The sequence below is a fragment of the Euleptes europaea genome, chromosome 19 (genome assembly GCF_029931775.1).
Source record: "Euleptes europaea isolate rEulEur1 chromosome 19, rEulEur1.hap1, whole genome shotgun sequence".
In the NCBI taxonomy this organism is placed as follows: domain Eukaryota; kingdom Metazoa; phylum Chordata; class Lepidosauria; order Squamata; family Sphaerodactylidae; genus Euleptes; species Euleptes europaea.
The window spans coordinates 15,557,603-15,573,860 of record NC_079330.1 but is presented as its reverse complement, the minus strand read 5'-3'; the positions used below and the strand labels follow the sequence as shown (position 1 = coordinate 15,573,860).

The 16,258-nt window shown below is 47.5% G+C and overlaps 1 protein-coding gene across 1 annotated transcript; it reads left to right on the top strand.

Moving 5' to 3' along the window:
- The first annotated feature begins 594 nt into the window (after nt 1-594).
- Nucleotides 595-15,258, top strand: TMEM248 (transmembrane protein 248). The gene is made up of 7 exons (XM_056865134.1): nt 595-698; nt 7,512-7,688; nt 9,177-9,462; nt 10,640-10,790; nt 11,954-12,137; nt 12,638-12,781; nt 14,706-15,258. The coding sequence occupies exons 2-7, from the start codon at nt 7,530-7,532 to the stop codon at nt 14,724-14,726; spliced, it is 945 nt and encodes a 314-aa protein (XP_056721112.1). The 5' UTR covers nt 595-698; nt 7,512-7,529; the 3' UTR covers nt 14,727-15,258.
- The last annotated feature ends 1,000 nt before the right edge of the window (nt 15,259-16,258 follow it).

Here is a 16,258-nt window from a genome sequence, read left to right as displayed (position 1 = left end):
AAAACAGATTCCTTTGAAATGTGGTGTTGGAGGAGAGTGTTACGGATTCCGTGGACTGCCAAAAAAACAAATCAGTGGGTTATAGATCAAATCAAGCCTGAACTGACCCTAGAAGCTAAAATGACTAAATTGAGGCTATCGTATTTGACAAGAGTCACTGGAAAAGGCAGTCATGCTAGGAAAAGCGGAGGGCAGCAGGAAAAGAGGAAGACCCAACAAGAGATGGACGGACTCAATAAAGGAAGCCACAGCCTTCAATTTGCAAGATCTGAACAAGGCTGTCAAAGACAGGACATTTTGGAGGACATTAATTCATAGGGTCGCCATGAGTCGGAAGCGACTTGACGGCACTTCACACACACACAAGGTGTAGGATCTCCAGGTCCCACCTGGAGGCTGGCAACCCTCTTCCCAGCGAGAACAGCATCCGAACCTCACGCATGGGCGGGGGCCCGTTGACGTCACTCCGCGTTCCGCGCCCCGGGCGGGCAGTCGGCGGCGAGGAAGTTTGACCCACCCGCGCTTCCGTCCCCGCCCTCTGCTGCGCGTGCGTACGCGCACTCTCTCCCCCTCCACTGCGGGCGGGGTTAGCTGAGGAGGCTTGGCGCGCCCTCCTGACAGGCCGAGGGAGACGCCGCCGCCGCCGCCGCCAGGACGATGCTGCAGCCCCGACGCCGCTCACGCTGAGCCCGCCGTTGGTAAGCGAGAGAAGGCAGGCGGGAAAGGAAGGCCTCGTCCGCGGTGCCTCTGAGCGTGTGCAGACGGCCGTCCTCCCGTGAGGCGGAGGCCCCGCGCGCGGCCTTCTAGGCTCACGGACGGGGGAGAGGCTCGGCTTCGTGTCTTCTTTCCCAACACAGTTGCCCCCCCCCTCCCTTCCACAGGTGGCCACGTGACCTGAGGTCCCCCCTCCCCCCAGGGGAGAGGTCCCAGGCCGCTTTCTCTCCCCCCCGCCCGCCAGGCCTGGAGCCCTCCTCGGCCCAGCAGTCGCTCCCTGGCCCCTCAGCGAGAGCCTTCCGGGGTCCTCCGTGGCGCCTGAGTTTGCCGGGAAATGCTTCGACTTCCGGGCTCGGCCGCTTCCCCTTCTGATCGCGCGAGGCGCTCCGTTTCTTGGCTGGAGCTTGGGGCGGTCTGTCGATACAGTCACTTAGGTGATTTAGGTGCAGGTGTTTTAGAGCCCTGCTGGAGGCAGTTTGTGTGTGTAAAGTGCCCTCAAGTCGCAGCCGACTTATGGCGACCCCTTTTTGGGGTTTTCATGGCAAGAGACTAACAGAGGTGGTTTGCCAGTGCCTTCCTCTGCACAGCAACCCTGGCCTTCCTTGGTGGTCTCCCATCCCAATACTAATCAGGGCTGACCCTGCTTAGCTTCTGAGATCTGACGAGATCAGGCTAGCCTGGGCCATCCAGGTCAGGGTGGAGGCAGTTTACAAGGTTAGGGGGAAAAAATAACACCCCCAAGTTAAATCATTAAAAGCCACAAGCAAAAAAGAAAGTTAAAGCATAGTTAAATTGGTTCTTGTAGGTTATTTGGGCTCTATGACCATGGCCTTGGTATTTTCTTTTCTGACGTTTCGCCAGCAGCTGTGGCCGGCATCTTCCGAGGAGTAACACTGAAGGACAGTGTCTCTCAGTGTCAAGTGTGTAGGAAGAGTAATATATAGTCAGAAAGGGGTAGGGTTTGAGCTGAGTCATTGTCCTGCAAAAAATATCAAAGGACAATGATTCAGCTCAAACCCTACCCCTTTCTGACTATATATTACTCTTCCTACACACTTGACACTGAGAGACACTGTCCTTCAGTGTTACTCCTCTGAAGATGCCGGCCACAGCTGCTGGCGAAACGTCAGGAAAGAAAATACCAAGACCACAGTCACACAGCCCGGATAACCTACAAGAACCAATGAACTCTGACCGTGAAAGCCTTTGACAACATAGTTAAATTGTGGAACTCCCTGCCCCAGGATGTGGTGATGGCTGCCAGCTTGGAGGGCTTTGAGAGGGGAGTGGACATATTCATGGAGGAAAGGGGTATTCATAGCTGTTAGTTAGAATGGATATTAGTCATGCTGCATACCTATTCTCTCTAGTATCAGACGAGCATGCCTATTATTTTGGGTGCGGTGGAACACAGGCAGGACGGTGCTGCTGCACTCGTCTTGTTAGTGGCTTCCTAGAGGTACCTGGTTGGCCACTGTGTGAACAGACTGCTGGACTTGATGGGCCTTGGTCTGATCTAGCAGGGCCTTTCTTATGTTAAGAAAGAAAGAAAGAAAGAAAGAAAGAAAGAGAAAGAAAACCACACTTAAAACAAAGCCATACTGTGGTTTTGAGGCTAGAAGCAGGCTGTAAAAACAGCTTTAATAAGATAAAGATGTTCAGTTAAAAAAAACCTGGGTAAGGATTTAAAAAAATGGTCTTGCTGGGTAAAGATTAAAAAAAAATGGACATAAGAACATAAGAAAAGCCATGCTGGATCAGACCGAGGCCCATCAAGTCCAGCAGTTGGTTCACACAGTGCCCAACCAGGGACCTCTAGGAAGCCCACAAACAAGACGACTGCAGCAGCAGCAGCAACATCCTGCCTGTGTTCCACAGCACCTCGTATAATAGGCATGCTCCTCTGATACTGGGGAGATCATAAGAAAAGCCACGCTGGATCAGGCCAAGGCCCTTCAAGACCAGCAGTCTGTTCACATAGGGGCCTCTAGGAAGTCTCCAAGCAGCAGACTGCAGCAGCATTATCCTGCCTGTGTTCCTCGGCACCTACTATAATAGGACTGACAGTCAAGCAGGGGCCAGGTGAGCCTCAGTGGGGAAGGCGTTCCAAAGGCAAGGCACCACCACCAGTTTCTGACTGCCCATTCCATCTCCCCAGGTGACCTGAGGCTGAGAGGCAGGGCGTGATTGGATTGAGAGTCGTTCCTGCTTTTCATTGGGGCCGAAGGGGTGCTTTGTTTCAGAGTGCTGAGGGAGCCCCACTGTGGCTGATGGAATTCCCAGAGACTCCAGAACCGTTGTTGGAATCTCACCATTCACAGCTGGTCATTCCGCACCTTCTGTTTCTGCTGGGGCCTTTGAACATCTCCTCAGACGTGTCCGTAGAAGTGGTGTGGGGGTAATAGCTCCTTCCTCTCTCCCTTCAGAACAGCTTCTGCCTGTATTGCCCTTATAGATGGTGGCACACCAGTTTCCAAACTTGGGGCCGCTGAGAGATGAAATCCCATTTCCAGTAGTGACGTTGCATCTCCTCTGTTGGGTTTTATTATTCTCATCTTGATAATCTGTAGAGAATAGGGTTGGCTCAGTGTATTGGCTTGTGAGCAGGAACCATGACAGTTAACTAATTTCTCTCTTCCCCCCCCCCCATTTCATTCTCTTTGGCTGCTGCTTTTAGTGGTCGACCCATACAGCAGCACTCTTGCCTGAAAGGGATACATATTGGCATAGACATCAGATATACGTTTGCTTCTTTTTAGTAGAAGTGAAATTAAGTATTTCTTTAATATACTTTTACCCTACCCATCCCCATAGGGAGTACAGGGCAGCATTCAGGGTTTCCCTCTTAACAGCCCTGTTGTGAGGTAGAGGGTGTGGGACTGGACCCAAGGTCAGTGGGTCACTCAGTGAGTGGAGATTTGACCCTCTTTGGCTGAGACAGAGTAACTGACCGAAAGTGACTGGAAATTTGAGCTAGGTTCTCCAACCTTTTCTGAATGCAAAGAACAAGTGACTGGGAAGATTCTACATCCTGTTGGCTGATTTAACAATGTTGAGAGCATAAAGGAGTCCTTTATGAACCTTTGTGCCAGCTATGCTCCTCCCTCAACATCTCTGATTCCATCTTTATAGAGCAGTAAGAATAGCTGCAGCTTACTCACTACAGAACATTTTCTTCCCTGAAGGTCAGCGGTATGTCTAGCTCTTAATTAATTGACAACTGAAGTAAATTTCAATGGTGAGAGTACGTACAGTGATTTATATTTTAAGGGGTTTTGATGTTGATGAAGGCCATCTTGGGCCTTTTTGATAGAGGGGAATGGTGGGGTAAAAGTGGGATGACTGAAAAAATTAAAGTGTCTAACTTGCAGGCCTGTGAGGTTCCGTTCAAGGTTATGATCTCAGGGTATTGTGGCTTTGAAATTAGTTTAAGGTAATGAAGGGCTCTCCTGGAAAGGCAGTTGTTGCCTTCCCATTTACTCTTTTTAACTTCTTTACAGCTGTCCTGGATTTTCACCATCTGGAATAATGCGGTGTCATTCCTAGAATTGGCCAATTCATTGCTCAATCAGTTTCCAGATAATTTATGAAGAAGTTACAAAACACTGGTCCAAGTGCAGACCCCATGGGGACCCAATTGCTTACTTTCTTCATGAAAACAGGGCCTTACCAACCTTTTGAGACGAGTATCAATAAGCATGTGAGTCAAAGTGCTCTACTTGACAAGGCCCTCACCAAAGGCTCCTGAGTAAACTTAGCAGGCAGTGAATAAAAGGATAGTTCCTCTCATGGATTACTAATTAGTTAAACAGCAGGAAGCATAGGATACATACATAAATACAGTTTTCTGTAGAATCTTGCAGAGCTGTCCTGGGGAATGCTTTTGCCTCTGTTGCCGCCTTTCCAACATTCAGTGTTTGCCCACTTGAAAGTGGTTGCACAGAGACCTGGCTGGCAAGTTTGTTTTGGAAATATGCGCTCACCCAAATATTTCACCAGGAAGGGCCAGGTGCAACAATTCATTCTGAGAAGGGAAAGCTCTAAAAAGACTGGTAAAAATCAGAGCATCCTCTTGAAAGAGGAAGAAGAGTATTTATATGCTGACTTTCTCTACTACTGGAGGCAGAATCAAACCGGTTTACAATCTCCTTCCCTTCCCCTCCCCGCAACAGACACTCTGAGGTAGGTGGGGCTGAGAGAGCTCTAAGAGAGCTGTGACTAGCTCAAGGTTACCCAGCTGGCTTCATGTGGAGGACTGGGGAATCAAACCCGGTTCTCCAGATTTGAGTCCACCGCTCCAAACCACTGCTCTTAACCAGTACACCACACTGGCTCTTAACACCAAACTGTGCTTCAAGTTGGCTTTGTTAGATTTATTTCCGTTGTTCAGGGATGGAACTCTTGAACTGGTCTCTCCTGCTCCGCTGGATATTCATCTAATTGTTTATTTTGGGTGAAGACTGGGCAGTGTTTAATTTCCCATTGCCAAGCCATTTGAAAAGAAAACTACTGCAGGAAACAAACTTGTAGCCTGCAGGTGAGCCACCCTATTGTGCTCTGAACTGTGAGAGAAGCGGGTGACGTATGTGGTATAGGTAGCTGAACTTGGCTTCTAATTTGTGTCGTCTAGCACTTCAATGCCAGAAGTATGCTTGCTTTTTCTTTCCTTCTAATATCAGGAAAGGAAAAATGAAGGCAGAGAGCTGCTTTTCCTGCAGCGCAGCAAATTCATGTAGGGATGTTTGTTTTAGGGGGTTAAAATATATTGATCACTACTTGTTAGTTTCTTTCTAAAAATAAACAGCTACCCCCCCCATTCAGTTTTATAAATTAATGTCTAATAATTACAGGAAAGAACTTGTTTGGGGCTGAAGTTTCTTTTTCCTTTTTGGATCAGATTGCTCATGTTGCTTTAATTGCATGTATCTAAATTTTCCCCAATATTGTGTTTTTCCTATGGCTTCAGCATTTCTGAAAATTTCACATCTTTAGTCTTAACTACTGCCAGCAGTCGGAATGCAGATGTTTACTGTATTCTCTTTCCCCTATAAGTCCCTTCCAACCTGTAGAAACTCGACTCTGAGATCTTGCAAACCCATATGCATTAATAGCCATACAGTTTGGGTGGTGGTGGTGGTCTGCAGTGGAAAGGGGGAAGGAAGCAAAATCACTCTCTCTTCCATCAATGAAGCAGTACTGAAGTGTCTTGGGGCTGTGTAGCTTGTGTTCTTGGACTTTCACTACCATGTGACCCAGTGTTTTCAGCAGGAAAGTCACGTAAACTGTTCAGATCAAGACTATTTAGTATACATTCATTCTTTCACAAACTCAAGGAACTTGTAGTTACTTTTGGAAAGAAGCCCATCATTCACCAGTCTTGAATCATGTGAGAGAACAGCTCTGCTAGGTTGCTTTTATGTTCTTATGACTCTGTTGCATGCAGAGCTACTTATGCAGAGCTACTTATGCCTGTAAAAGTGGCTGTTTCACGATCCCTGTCATTCAGTTCAAATTTGATCAAAACCAAGTAAGTTCAGTGGGGCTCTTAACTTGTATGTAAATCAGCAGCCGGATTACTGTAAGTTTAAAAGTTAGTCATTTTTGTTTCAAACTAGGGAACTAGGGTTCTCTAGCCTCGGAATAGTTCCAGAAGGGAGGCAATCTGCAGATCGCTAGATTCCCTTTTCATGTTCTAGCAGTATAGAACTGACTACCTCCACTCACTAAATATGTCTTGAAACATTAAGGATAGAAAGTACACCTAAAAAGAATGCACCAGGGCCCCATTAGAGGCTGGCTGCCCACCTGAAAAACTACTTTCACCTGCTCCCCCTAAGGTAAGGATCCCCTGTGCGAGCACTGGGTCATTCCTGACCCAGGGGGTGACATCACATCCTGACGATTACTAGGCAGACTTTGTTTATGGGGTGGTTTGCCAGTGCCTTCCCCAGTCGTCTTCCCTTTACCCCGAGCAAGCTGGGTACTCATTTTACCAACCTCGGAAGGATGGAAGGCTGAGTCAACCTTGAGCCGGCTACCTGAAAACCAACTTCCATTGGGATCAAACTCAGGTTGTGAGCAGAGCTTGGACTGCAGTACTGCAGCTTACCACTCTGCGCCACGGGACTCCCCCTACCCCACACTCAAATGTGTATTTCCTATGTTTCTATTTAGGCGAATGGAAAGAAATTGTGTGCAGAAGTTTTGTGGAGCCACAGATATTTTATTGGGACACGGCGTGAGTGACTTCTGCCATGTGAAAATCCTGCTGTGGCGTGTGCATGTCAGGGTAGCAGCCTTTGTAGCACGTTTGGATCATGTGCCATCTGGCTGCAGCAGGGTGCGCACATGCTCCCTGGTTATTTTTTTTCTGAAGGGCCCTGGTCTGGGTGTGTTCCCTCCTACAGCCACCGAATGCTGGCAAGTGTTACTAATGCCTTAACAAAGAGAGCAATAAGGAATTACAGAGTAAATACGGATCTTGCCAATTGACCTGGGGAGGGATGAGGGAGCATTGCTTCCAGCTGCAGATATGAAATGCAATGATCACAATAGTAGGACCCAGAGCTTTTGTGTCTGCTGGAACCCAGCAGGTGTGCTCTATGCTAGACCCAATTCAGAGTCCTGATTGCTTTGCTTAGCCCTCTAGCATTGTCAAGGGTGTTCTGGCAGTGTTTTATGTCTGAGTACAGAACTGAGTTTTCTTAGTCTTGCAGGTAGTTACCAACTGGCTTGATCAAGTGTGCTCCTCAGGAAGTGCGGTTGTGTCTCTAGTTTGCAATGTTGCTGTTTCACAGGTGGGCCTGATCAGAATAATGTTCAACATTCATCCTCTGGAGAACCTCAAGGTTTACATCAGCAGTCGACCTCCGCTTGTGGTGTTTATGATCAGCGTCAGCGCAATGGCAATTGCCTTCCTGACCCTGGGCTATTTCTTTAAGATCAAGGAGATCAAGTCACCAGAAATGGCAGAGGTAAAATACGAGACGGTGTACATGTTTGCACATTCTTGCTGAGTATGGGAAGGGTGTGGGGCGCCCTGTAACTTCCTGCTTGCTTTATGGTAGGACGTCCTCAACAATCTAAAATCAGTGTAGCATGAATATGACCAGAAATGGCTGGAACAAACTCTCTGGTTTAATGGGCTGGAGTTGTAATCTCCCATGGGGTCAGAGGTTAGAAGCCAAAGAATGATCCAAGTCGGACATGTCTGCGTCTCTTTTGGCACCATACCCCCAACTGCTTTTGAAAATCTCATTGGTATAAAAAAAAAATGTCTTGCCATGTAGCAAGACTGCAGTCTTCTGTTCGATAGACACAAGCTGAGGCCCTCTTGAATGCAGTACACTTACGTTATTTATACTCCACTTTTCTCCCCAGTGGTGACCCAAAGTGGTTTACAACATTCTCCCCTTCCCCATTTTATCCTCACAGCTATCCTGCAGCATAGGTTAAGCTGAGAGTATTTGACTGATCTGAAGTCACCCAGAAAGCTTCCATGGCAGAGGGGGGATTCAAACCTCTGGGTCTCTCAGGTCCTAGTCTGACACTCTATGCTGGCTGTGCAACTTCTTTCGGGACTGATTTGGGCTGGTCAGACCAAGAGGGTCCAGTGATTCTCAACTGCCTGGAGCCTAGGAGGAGACATTTGACATGCTGATGCCAAAGTTGACATAGCCCTTTGATGAGACAGTTCAGTCTCCAGGCCAAGACCCTGTTCTCTCTCTCCTTCCCCTCATGCAGTAACATAGCATATGAGTCTTGGGCATTCTGTTTTCAAATAGTAATAACTGTGATGCCCCCACGACATTGAAGAAGAAGAGTTGGTTTTTATATGCTGACTTTCTCTACCTTTTTAAGGAGAATCAAACCAGCTTACAATCTCCTTCCCTTCCTCTCCCCACAACAGACACCTTGTGAGATTGGTGGGGCTCAGAGTCTCTTGAGAGATCTGTGACTACCTCAAGGTCACCCAGCTGGTTTCGTGTTCAGGAGTGGGGAAACTAACCCGGTTCACCAGATAAGAGTCCACCGCTCATGTGGAGGACTAGAGAATCAAACCAGGTTCTCTAGATTAGAGTCCACTGCTTTTAATTACTGCACCACGCTGGCTCAGCTTTTGTTTAATTTCATTTTATTTAATTGTCTTTGTCATGGGTTTGGGGAAGGATGTTGGATGTCTTCTCTAGTCTGCAAGGTTATCTTCTGTAGTCTTCAAAGTGTAATTGATCTCATAAACATTTGTAAGAGTTGAGTGCCCTGCCCTCTTTAGATGCTCTATCCCAATTCATGCAGGATTTCTACATGGCTGTATCTCTTAGACCCATATTGCAGTTTGCTTTTGTACACAGCCAGGTCCTTGTGAACTACTTACCCAGTGGTGTTTGAATGCTCACCGATGTAGCAAGGTCTGATATTTACCTTACTAGAAAGAAGCATTGAAGATCTTGTTTGTCTTTAAGGACTGGAATACTTTCCTTTTGCGGTTTAACGACTTGGACTTCTGTATTTCGGAGAACGAAACGTTAAAGCACCTCATTAATGACACCACGACTCCGGAAAGTGCCATGACCAGTAGCCAAGCCAGGCCTTCCACACCATCGCCACAGACCCTTGAGGATTCTGGTCCCATCAACATCTCCGTTGGCATCACTCTGACTCTGGACCCCCTCAAACCCTTCGGTGGCTTTTCCCGAAATGTCACACACTTGAGTTCCACCATTTTTGGACACCAAATTGGGCTCTCAGGTACGCCTTATTCTATGTGGCATTTCCGAATGCAGTGTTCCAAGGTATTACAGTCGGTGGGAAGATTGTTCCATGAGTAGAGTTGCCAGGTCCCTCTTCACCACTGGCGGGAGGTTTTTGGGGCAGAGCCTGAGAAGGGTGGGGTTTGGGGAGGGGCTTCAATGACATAGAGTCCAAATGCCAAAGCAGCTATTTTTTCCAGGTGAACTGATCTCTATCAGCTGGAGATCAGTTGTAATAGCAGGAGATCACCTACTACCTGGAGGTTGGCAACCCTATTCCATAAGCATAAATATGGCCAGAACTAGTCACTAATCTGTGTTAATGTCTCACTTAGTCCTGGAGCTTGGGAGCTGCAAGGGTGTACTTCTGGAAAAAGATAGCTTTCTGGTTGGTAGCAGGAGGAGTGGAGAATCCCAGTGTACATGATGCACAGGTCCAAGATCTCATAAGAAATATTTAAGAACATAAGAAAGGCCATGCTGGATCAGACCAAGGCCCATCAAGTCCAGCAGTCTGTTCACACAGTGGCCAACCAGGTGCCTCTAGGAAGCCCACAAACAAGACCACTTCAGCAGCATTGTCCTGCCTGTGTTCCACAGCATCTAATATAATAGGCATGCTCCTCTGATACTGGAGAGAACAGGTATGCATCATGACTAGTATTCATTTTGACTAGTAGCCATGAATACCCCTCTCCTCCATGAACATGTCCACTCCCCTCTTAAAGCCTTCCAAGTTGACATCCATCACCACATCCTGTGGCAGGGAGTTCCACAATATAACTAAGTAGAGCATTTAAAATGGGGCATGTTTCAATAGGAGCCTCTGTGCCACACTGCCCTGTCATCTGTTGCAGGCCTGCCAGTCTTGTGGGCTGCTAAGCCCAATGAGCCTGCCCCTTGTTTCTTCATGGTTCATGTCAGATGAGAAGAGCAGGGGACATGCCAAAGGGCTGCCGTTCTTTACCGTGTAAGCCTCCATTCAGCTTGGTAGGTTGGAAACTGCAGGCTGTGATGCTCCCTCACATGCTTTTCTCTCTTTTTAAAATGTGCGACAACAAAAACCCTTTGATAACTGTATGGAATGTACCAAACATAACCTGACTCTACTTTTAAAGGGAAGTGCCATTCCAGCCAGCTGATGTAAAATGTTTTTTCCTCCCTCCTGCTTGTAGGCAGAGAAGCTCACGAGGAAATCAACATCACGTTTACCTTGCCTGCTGCCTGGAACTCCGATGACTGTATTCTCCACGCTCGCTGCGAGCAAGTCAGCTTCACAACCTGCATGACAGTTACAGCGGCCAGCTCCGTCTTTCCCATCACAGTGTAAGGGTCTCTCAGTTCTGCTTCCTGCCAGGCTGGCTGCTCACTATTGCTTTCATGCCTGTGGGCTTGCTTTGACGCAGTGAGACGGACAATGCGGCGGAAAGCTAGGCTATCCATGCGTGGCGTGTGGTGGTTGTTTTTTTAAAGGCTATTTTTAGTTGGGCTTTACAGACTGAAAAGTTGCAAATTCAGATTTTAAATTTGTCCCTGCACCCACATCACCGCCCCCAAATGAGTAAGTGCTGGAAGAGAAAAGGGGGTGGGGTGGGAGGGCCAGTGGTGAGGAAAAGCGGAGAGCAATCTTGCTAAGACATCCGCAGAGTCCTTTTTGTTCTCCTCCACAGTCCACAGCCATGGGCTTGCAGAAATGCGACCCTATGCATAGATTTCTGTGCATGGCAAACCGGTGGTTAGTACAAGTGAAGCAGGTGTGGATGGAGCTCATTGGGAGGAGGGCAAGTTTTTAAATGTTTGGAAAACACTGGAGGCCAGTGTCTGTTTGGTGTGAGTCTGTGTCGGGGAGAATGTGTGCCCTTTTGTCCTCCTCCACAGCCCACAGCCATGGGCTTGCAGAAATGCAACCCTGTGCATAGATTTCTGTGCATGGCAAACCGGTGGTTAGTACAAGTGAAGCAGGTGTCGATGGAGCTCATTGGGAGGAGAGCAAGTTTTTAAATGTTTGGAAAACACTAGAGGCCAGTGTCTGTTTGGTGTGAGTGTGTGTGAGGGAGAATGTGTGCCCTTTTGTCCACAGTGTGAGATTTACAGCTTCACAGGTTATATACAAACATTGCTAGATGGCCATCTGTCAACAATGCTAATTCTATGACCTTAAGCAAATGATGAGAGAGAGGGCATCTTAGCCATCTTCTGGGCGTGGAGTGGGGGGGGAGGTAGTTGTAAATTACCTGCATTGTGCAGGGGGTTGGACTAGATGACCCTGGTGGTCCCTTCCAACTCTATGATTCTATGATTGACTTGCACTATGGTTATCCATATTGGAGCCTCAATTAGGATGCAGGTAGCACTGCTCCTGGGTTTCAGTCTGGCTTTATGTTTTTGTGCTACACATCAGTTGATTTATAGTTACCTAGCGGGGGCAGGGGGGGGGGAAACTAGTGGAGGTTTCGGTGCACAACTCATCCTAATGTTTTGCTCCACAGTCAGCCACCTCATTGCATTCCGGAAACGTACATTAACGCCACTTTCTGGTACAAGATCTTCACCACTGCACGGGACTCCAACACAAAATACGCCCAAGATTACAACCCTTTCTGGTGTTACAAAGGAGCTATCGGAAAAGTCTACCACGCATTGAATCCTAAACTGACTGTTATTGTTCCAGACGTAAGTCGCCTCCTTATACTTTCGCTGCTTTGAATCATCATCTCTTAATGTCTTTGCTGCAGTCTGTGACTGCAGGGTTCAGGAACATCACATAAGAACATAAGAAAAGCCCTCCTGGATCAGACCCAGGCCCATCAAGTCCAGTAGTCTGTTCACACAGGGCAACCAGGTGGCTCTAGGAAGCCACAAACAAGTTGACTGCAGCAGCACCATCCTGCCTGTATTCCACAGCACCTAAGATAATAGGCATGCTCCTCTGATCCTGGGGAGAATAGGTATGCATTATGACTAGTATGATCACTGTAAACAGTCCTCTCCTCTGTTTCAGCAGTGTCCAGATCCTGTGGGTGTTAAGTTTGTGGGATGCAGCACAGAGGGACATGCTGAGAAAATCTATCTTGCAGGGGTGTGGTATCCTCATTGTGGCAGCAGCTGCTCGTACAGTTTTCTTGAAGCTTTTCCTACGGGCTAAGGAAATTGTTCGTGTCTCTCCCCCACAGGATGACCGCTCCCTAATTAACCTGCATTTAATGCACACCAGTTACTTTCTCTTTGTGATGGTCATCACCATGTTCTGCTATGCTGTCATCAAAGGCAGGCCGAGCAAACTGCGGCAAAGCAATTCAGAGTTCTGCCCTGAAAAGGTAGGTGTGGGAGACGGTTCCTGGTCCTGCTTTTGGGAACAAGGGTAGTCACTTGGATGTTGCCATTTTTAGGACCCTGCTCATTCAACAGGCTGTGGGCAGCACTGAAAGGGAGTACTGACATGGGTTGAAAAAGACTTCCATGTACTTTCATAATAGAATCATAGAGTTGGAAGGGTCCACCAGGGTTATCTTATCCAGCCCCCTGTACAATGCAGGAAATTCACAACTAACTCCCCCCCCCCACACCCCCAGTGATCCCTACTTCATGCCCAGAAGATGGCCAAGATGCCCTCCCTCTCATGATCTGCCTAAGGTAATAGAATCAGCCTTGCTGACAGACGGCCATCTAGCCTCTGCTTGAAAACCTCCAGGGAAGGAGCGCTCACCACCTCCCAAGGAAGTCTGTTCCACTGAGGAACTGCTCTAACTCTTAGAAAGTTCTTCCTAATGTCTAGACGGAAACTCTCTTGATTTAATTTCAGTTAGGTGGCTCCCACACAGTGACACCTCTGTTAGGCAGTCATTGCCGCTGCAACTGTGGGGATGTTTGCATCAACAACTGAGCGTTCTCACAGGGTTTGCTCCGTGCTTTCCTTCATCATCCCCTTGTGCCCGCCTTTCCCCCCACCGCCATCGGGCTTTTTGCTGGCTTAAAAGATAACTTGGTATATCGCTGTAAAGCATTAGCAAGTACCAGTGTTTTTTAAAAGCGGGCAAAAAGCCCTCTGGTGGTTCAGTGGAGGGAAAGGGATGGGAGGGATAATGGCAATAAAATGGTGCTGATCATGGGTGGAGGTTCAAAACTGCACACCTTCTCATTCATACGGCTGCTAATGTGTTGTGACCGCAGTCTTTCTGAACATGTAGCAAAACAGGCTTGAGGAAGAATGGAGCAAAGTATGGGAAAACACAGAAAGTGGATGAAGTGAGGATGACATTGTGTGGATGCTCAAAAAAACCCCAAAACATGCCGGTTTGGTTGCCAAGCTGGAGCAAAAGCCAACCTTCAGTTGACCCCAAACCACAAAGTGCTTGCTCTTGTGGCCAGTGGCAACATGCAAGAACAGGCGGGCTCAGGAATCCTCTTTGTCTTCGTACTCAGTGAGCAGCTCTAAAGGACGTCATGCCAAACCTCCAGTTGACTGTGTCAAACTTTCGTTGCGGTGGCTTTGAACATAGAATCATAGAGTTGGAAGGCCATCTAGTCCAACCTCCTGCTCAACGCAGGATCAGCCTAGTGTTTGCCAGCCTCTGCTTAAAGACTGCCAATGAGGGGGAGCTCACCACCTCCCTAGGTAGCTGATTCCACTGTCAAACAACTCTTACTGTAAAAAAAATTTTCCCCTAATATCCAGCTGGTACCTTTCTGCCCTTATTTTAAGCCCATTATTGCGAGTCCTATCTTCTACCAACAGGAACAGCTCCCTGCCCTCCTCTAATTGACAGCCCTTCGAATACTTAAAGAGAGCAGTCATGTTTCCCCCTCCACCTCCTCTTCTCCAGCCTGAACATTCCCAACTCCCTTAGCCTTTCCTCAAAGGGTTTGGTCTCTAGGCCCCTGAACATACTTCAGCGTCTGATGTCTCACTTTTTATTAGCCTCGTATCCTGTTCTTTCATGGATCTCAGGGTCTCCCATGCAAAGGATATCCTGTTTTATCCTGGCAAACACTCTCAGGCAAAGAGCTACTGAATTACCGAAGGATGTGCTGCGAGGTTCAGTATTTGAACCCAGGCCTTCCCCACCTGTTAAACCGTACACTGTACCATGTTGGCTGTCGCTTAGAAACACCCAAGTCCAGCACTTTGCTGTGAGCACCTTCCCTTCTCAAGCCACGCACTGATGGGGACAGCCATGGCAGTTTCTTTAACTGGTAATTGGAAAAAAAAATAACCACCTTTTCTTGCTTTGATTTCCTCAGGTTGCTTTCACAGAAGCGTGATCCGCCAGTACCTTCCTCCAAAAGCAACTGAGTCTGCAATTGTTGCCTGCTGAACCCAGAACTGGGCCCTCATTCTTTACGGTTTCAGTATCTTGTGACGTTGGGTTATTCCAACCAAAGACGTTTTTAAGTGCCTGTAATGGATATTTATATAAAGTGTACTTGGAACCGGTTAAAGCCAGGGCACTCGGATCACATTTGTAGTGCAGCTGGTACTGTTTGGAACCATTTTCCCTGTTCGTGTCGGACTGTTTTGTGACGGTGAGGCTCTGGGTAGTCAGAGCCAGAGAGGGTGTCTTTTATTATTATTATTATTATTATTTGCTGCATTGGGACAGTTAAGATGCCTTTTGCAAGTGTCTCAAAAGGGAAAAAAAAGCACCTTATTTTCCCAGTGGTATGCACAGTGTGTTGGAGATGGTCTGCATCTCTGCTACAATACTGCAACTCTACATGGACTCAGTGTGTAAGAGAGACAGTTTCTTCTTTCCCATTCACACCTTGCTTGCAGAATGATACCAACATTCCTAGATCTATAGGGGCAGAAAAAACACCACCCTATTCCTGTAGCTAGGAAAGATAGTGTGCTTGTAATTTTAGATTAAGAAAAGCAAAACTTCCGTCGAAAAGTGCTAAAATGTTAAAGTTGGCCCAGGCTGCCTCTCTGTTGGTTTCATCCAGGACCTTGAATCGGGGTGGGTGGGTTGTTCCTGCGGTGCAGCTTGTAATCCCGATCTGTGCATGCAGGGAAATGATAGAAAACAAAATTCCTGGAACTGTCCCATTTCAGACAGAAGGCAGAGAGGATATTTTTGGATGCTTCCCCGCAAGAAGAAGGGAAAAAATATTTTGAGGAGTTAGGACAGTCTCTTGCATTTCAGGAGGTAGATTAGCCTTGTTCCTGACATGCTACTTTTCAACATGCAGGTATTTTTGTTTGTTTGTTTGAGTGTGTGTTGGGAGGGGTGAGCCGTTTAAACATGCAATGCCTCTCCCATTATCCGAAGTAGCTTTGTCCCGGGCCTTCTGCGCCCTGTGGTTGATCTGCGTGTCTTGGTCACTGTGTGAAAACTGAAATTCCATTGGGATCTTTAACAAAAAGGAGAAGGAAGCCAGACTCGGGCAGTCCAGGAAAGGAGTCCCATTGATCCAACCTTTTTTTGACTTACTCATTGTCTACAAAAAGAGAACAGCAGCAAACTTGCGCTGCGGAGGAATCCATCTGGACAGACTTCCACATGGCTGCGTTCAGATCTGGACTCTGCTCAGCCGTTTGCTTGTTGGAGTTCTGCCGATGATATGCAGCTTTCCTTTCTCTGCTTTTCCTTCGACTTTCTAGTTTGCACAATATTTTTTGAATCCATTCTTCAGTGTCACTGAAGCATAACAGGGAACTCCTGGACACTCTTGTTGCCACTGCGTTGAAGACATTGCTGGTTGCCTTAATGACTCTCCTGTTCTGCTTTCCCTATCTAAATAGCATCGTCATCTCTGCTTCTTTCTCCTCCCTGAGTAGTTTGCAAATGGCTTCT

What these genes read in the sequence shown, in the direction of transcription:
- TMEM248 (XM_056865134.1), top strand. Translation starts at nt 7,530, where the DNA reads ATGTTCAACATTCATCCTCTGGAGAACCTCAAGGTTTACATCAGCAGT. An exon ending in AGTCACCAGAAATGGCAGAG is followed by an intron (nt 7,689 to 9,176) that starts GTAAAATACGAG and finishes TTTGTCTTTAAG; the next exon opens with GACTGGAATACTTTCCTTTT. An exon ending in CAGAGTTCTGCCCTGAAAAG is followed by an intron (nt 12,782 to 14,705) that starts GTAGGTGTGGGA and finishes TGATTTCCTCAG; the next exon opens with GTTGCTTTCACAGAAGCGTG.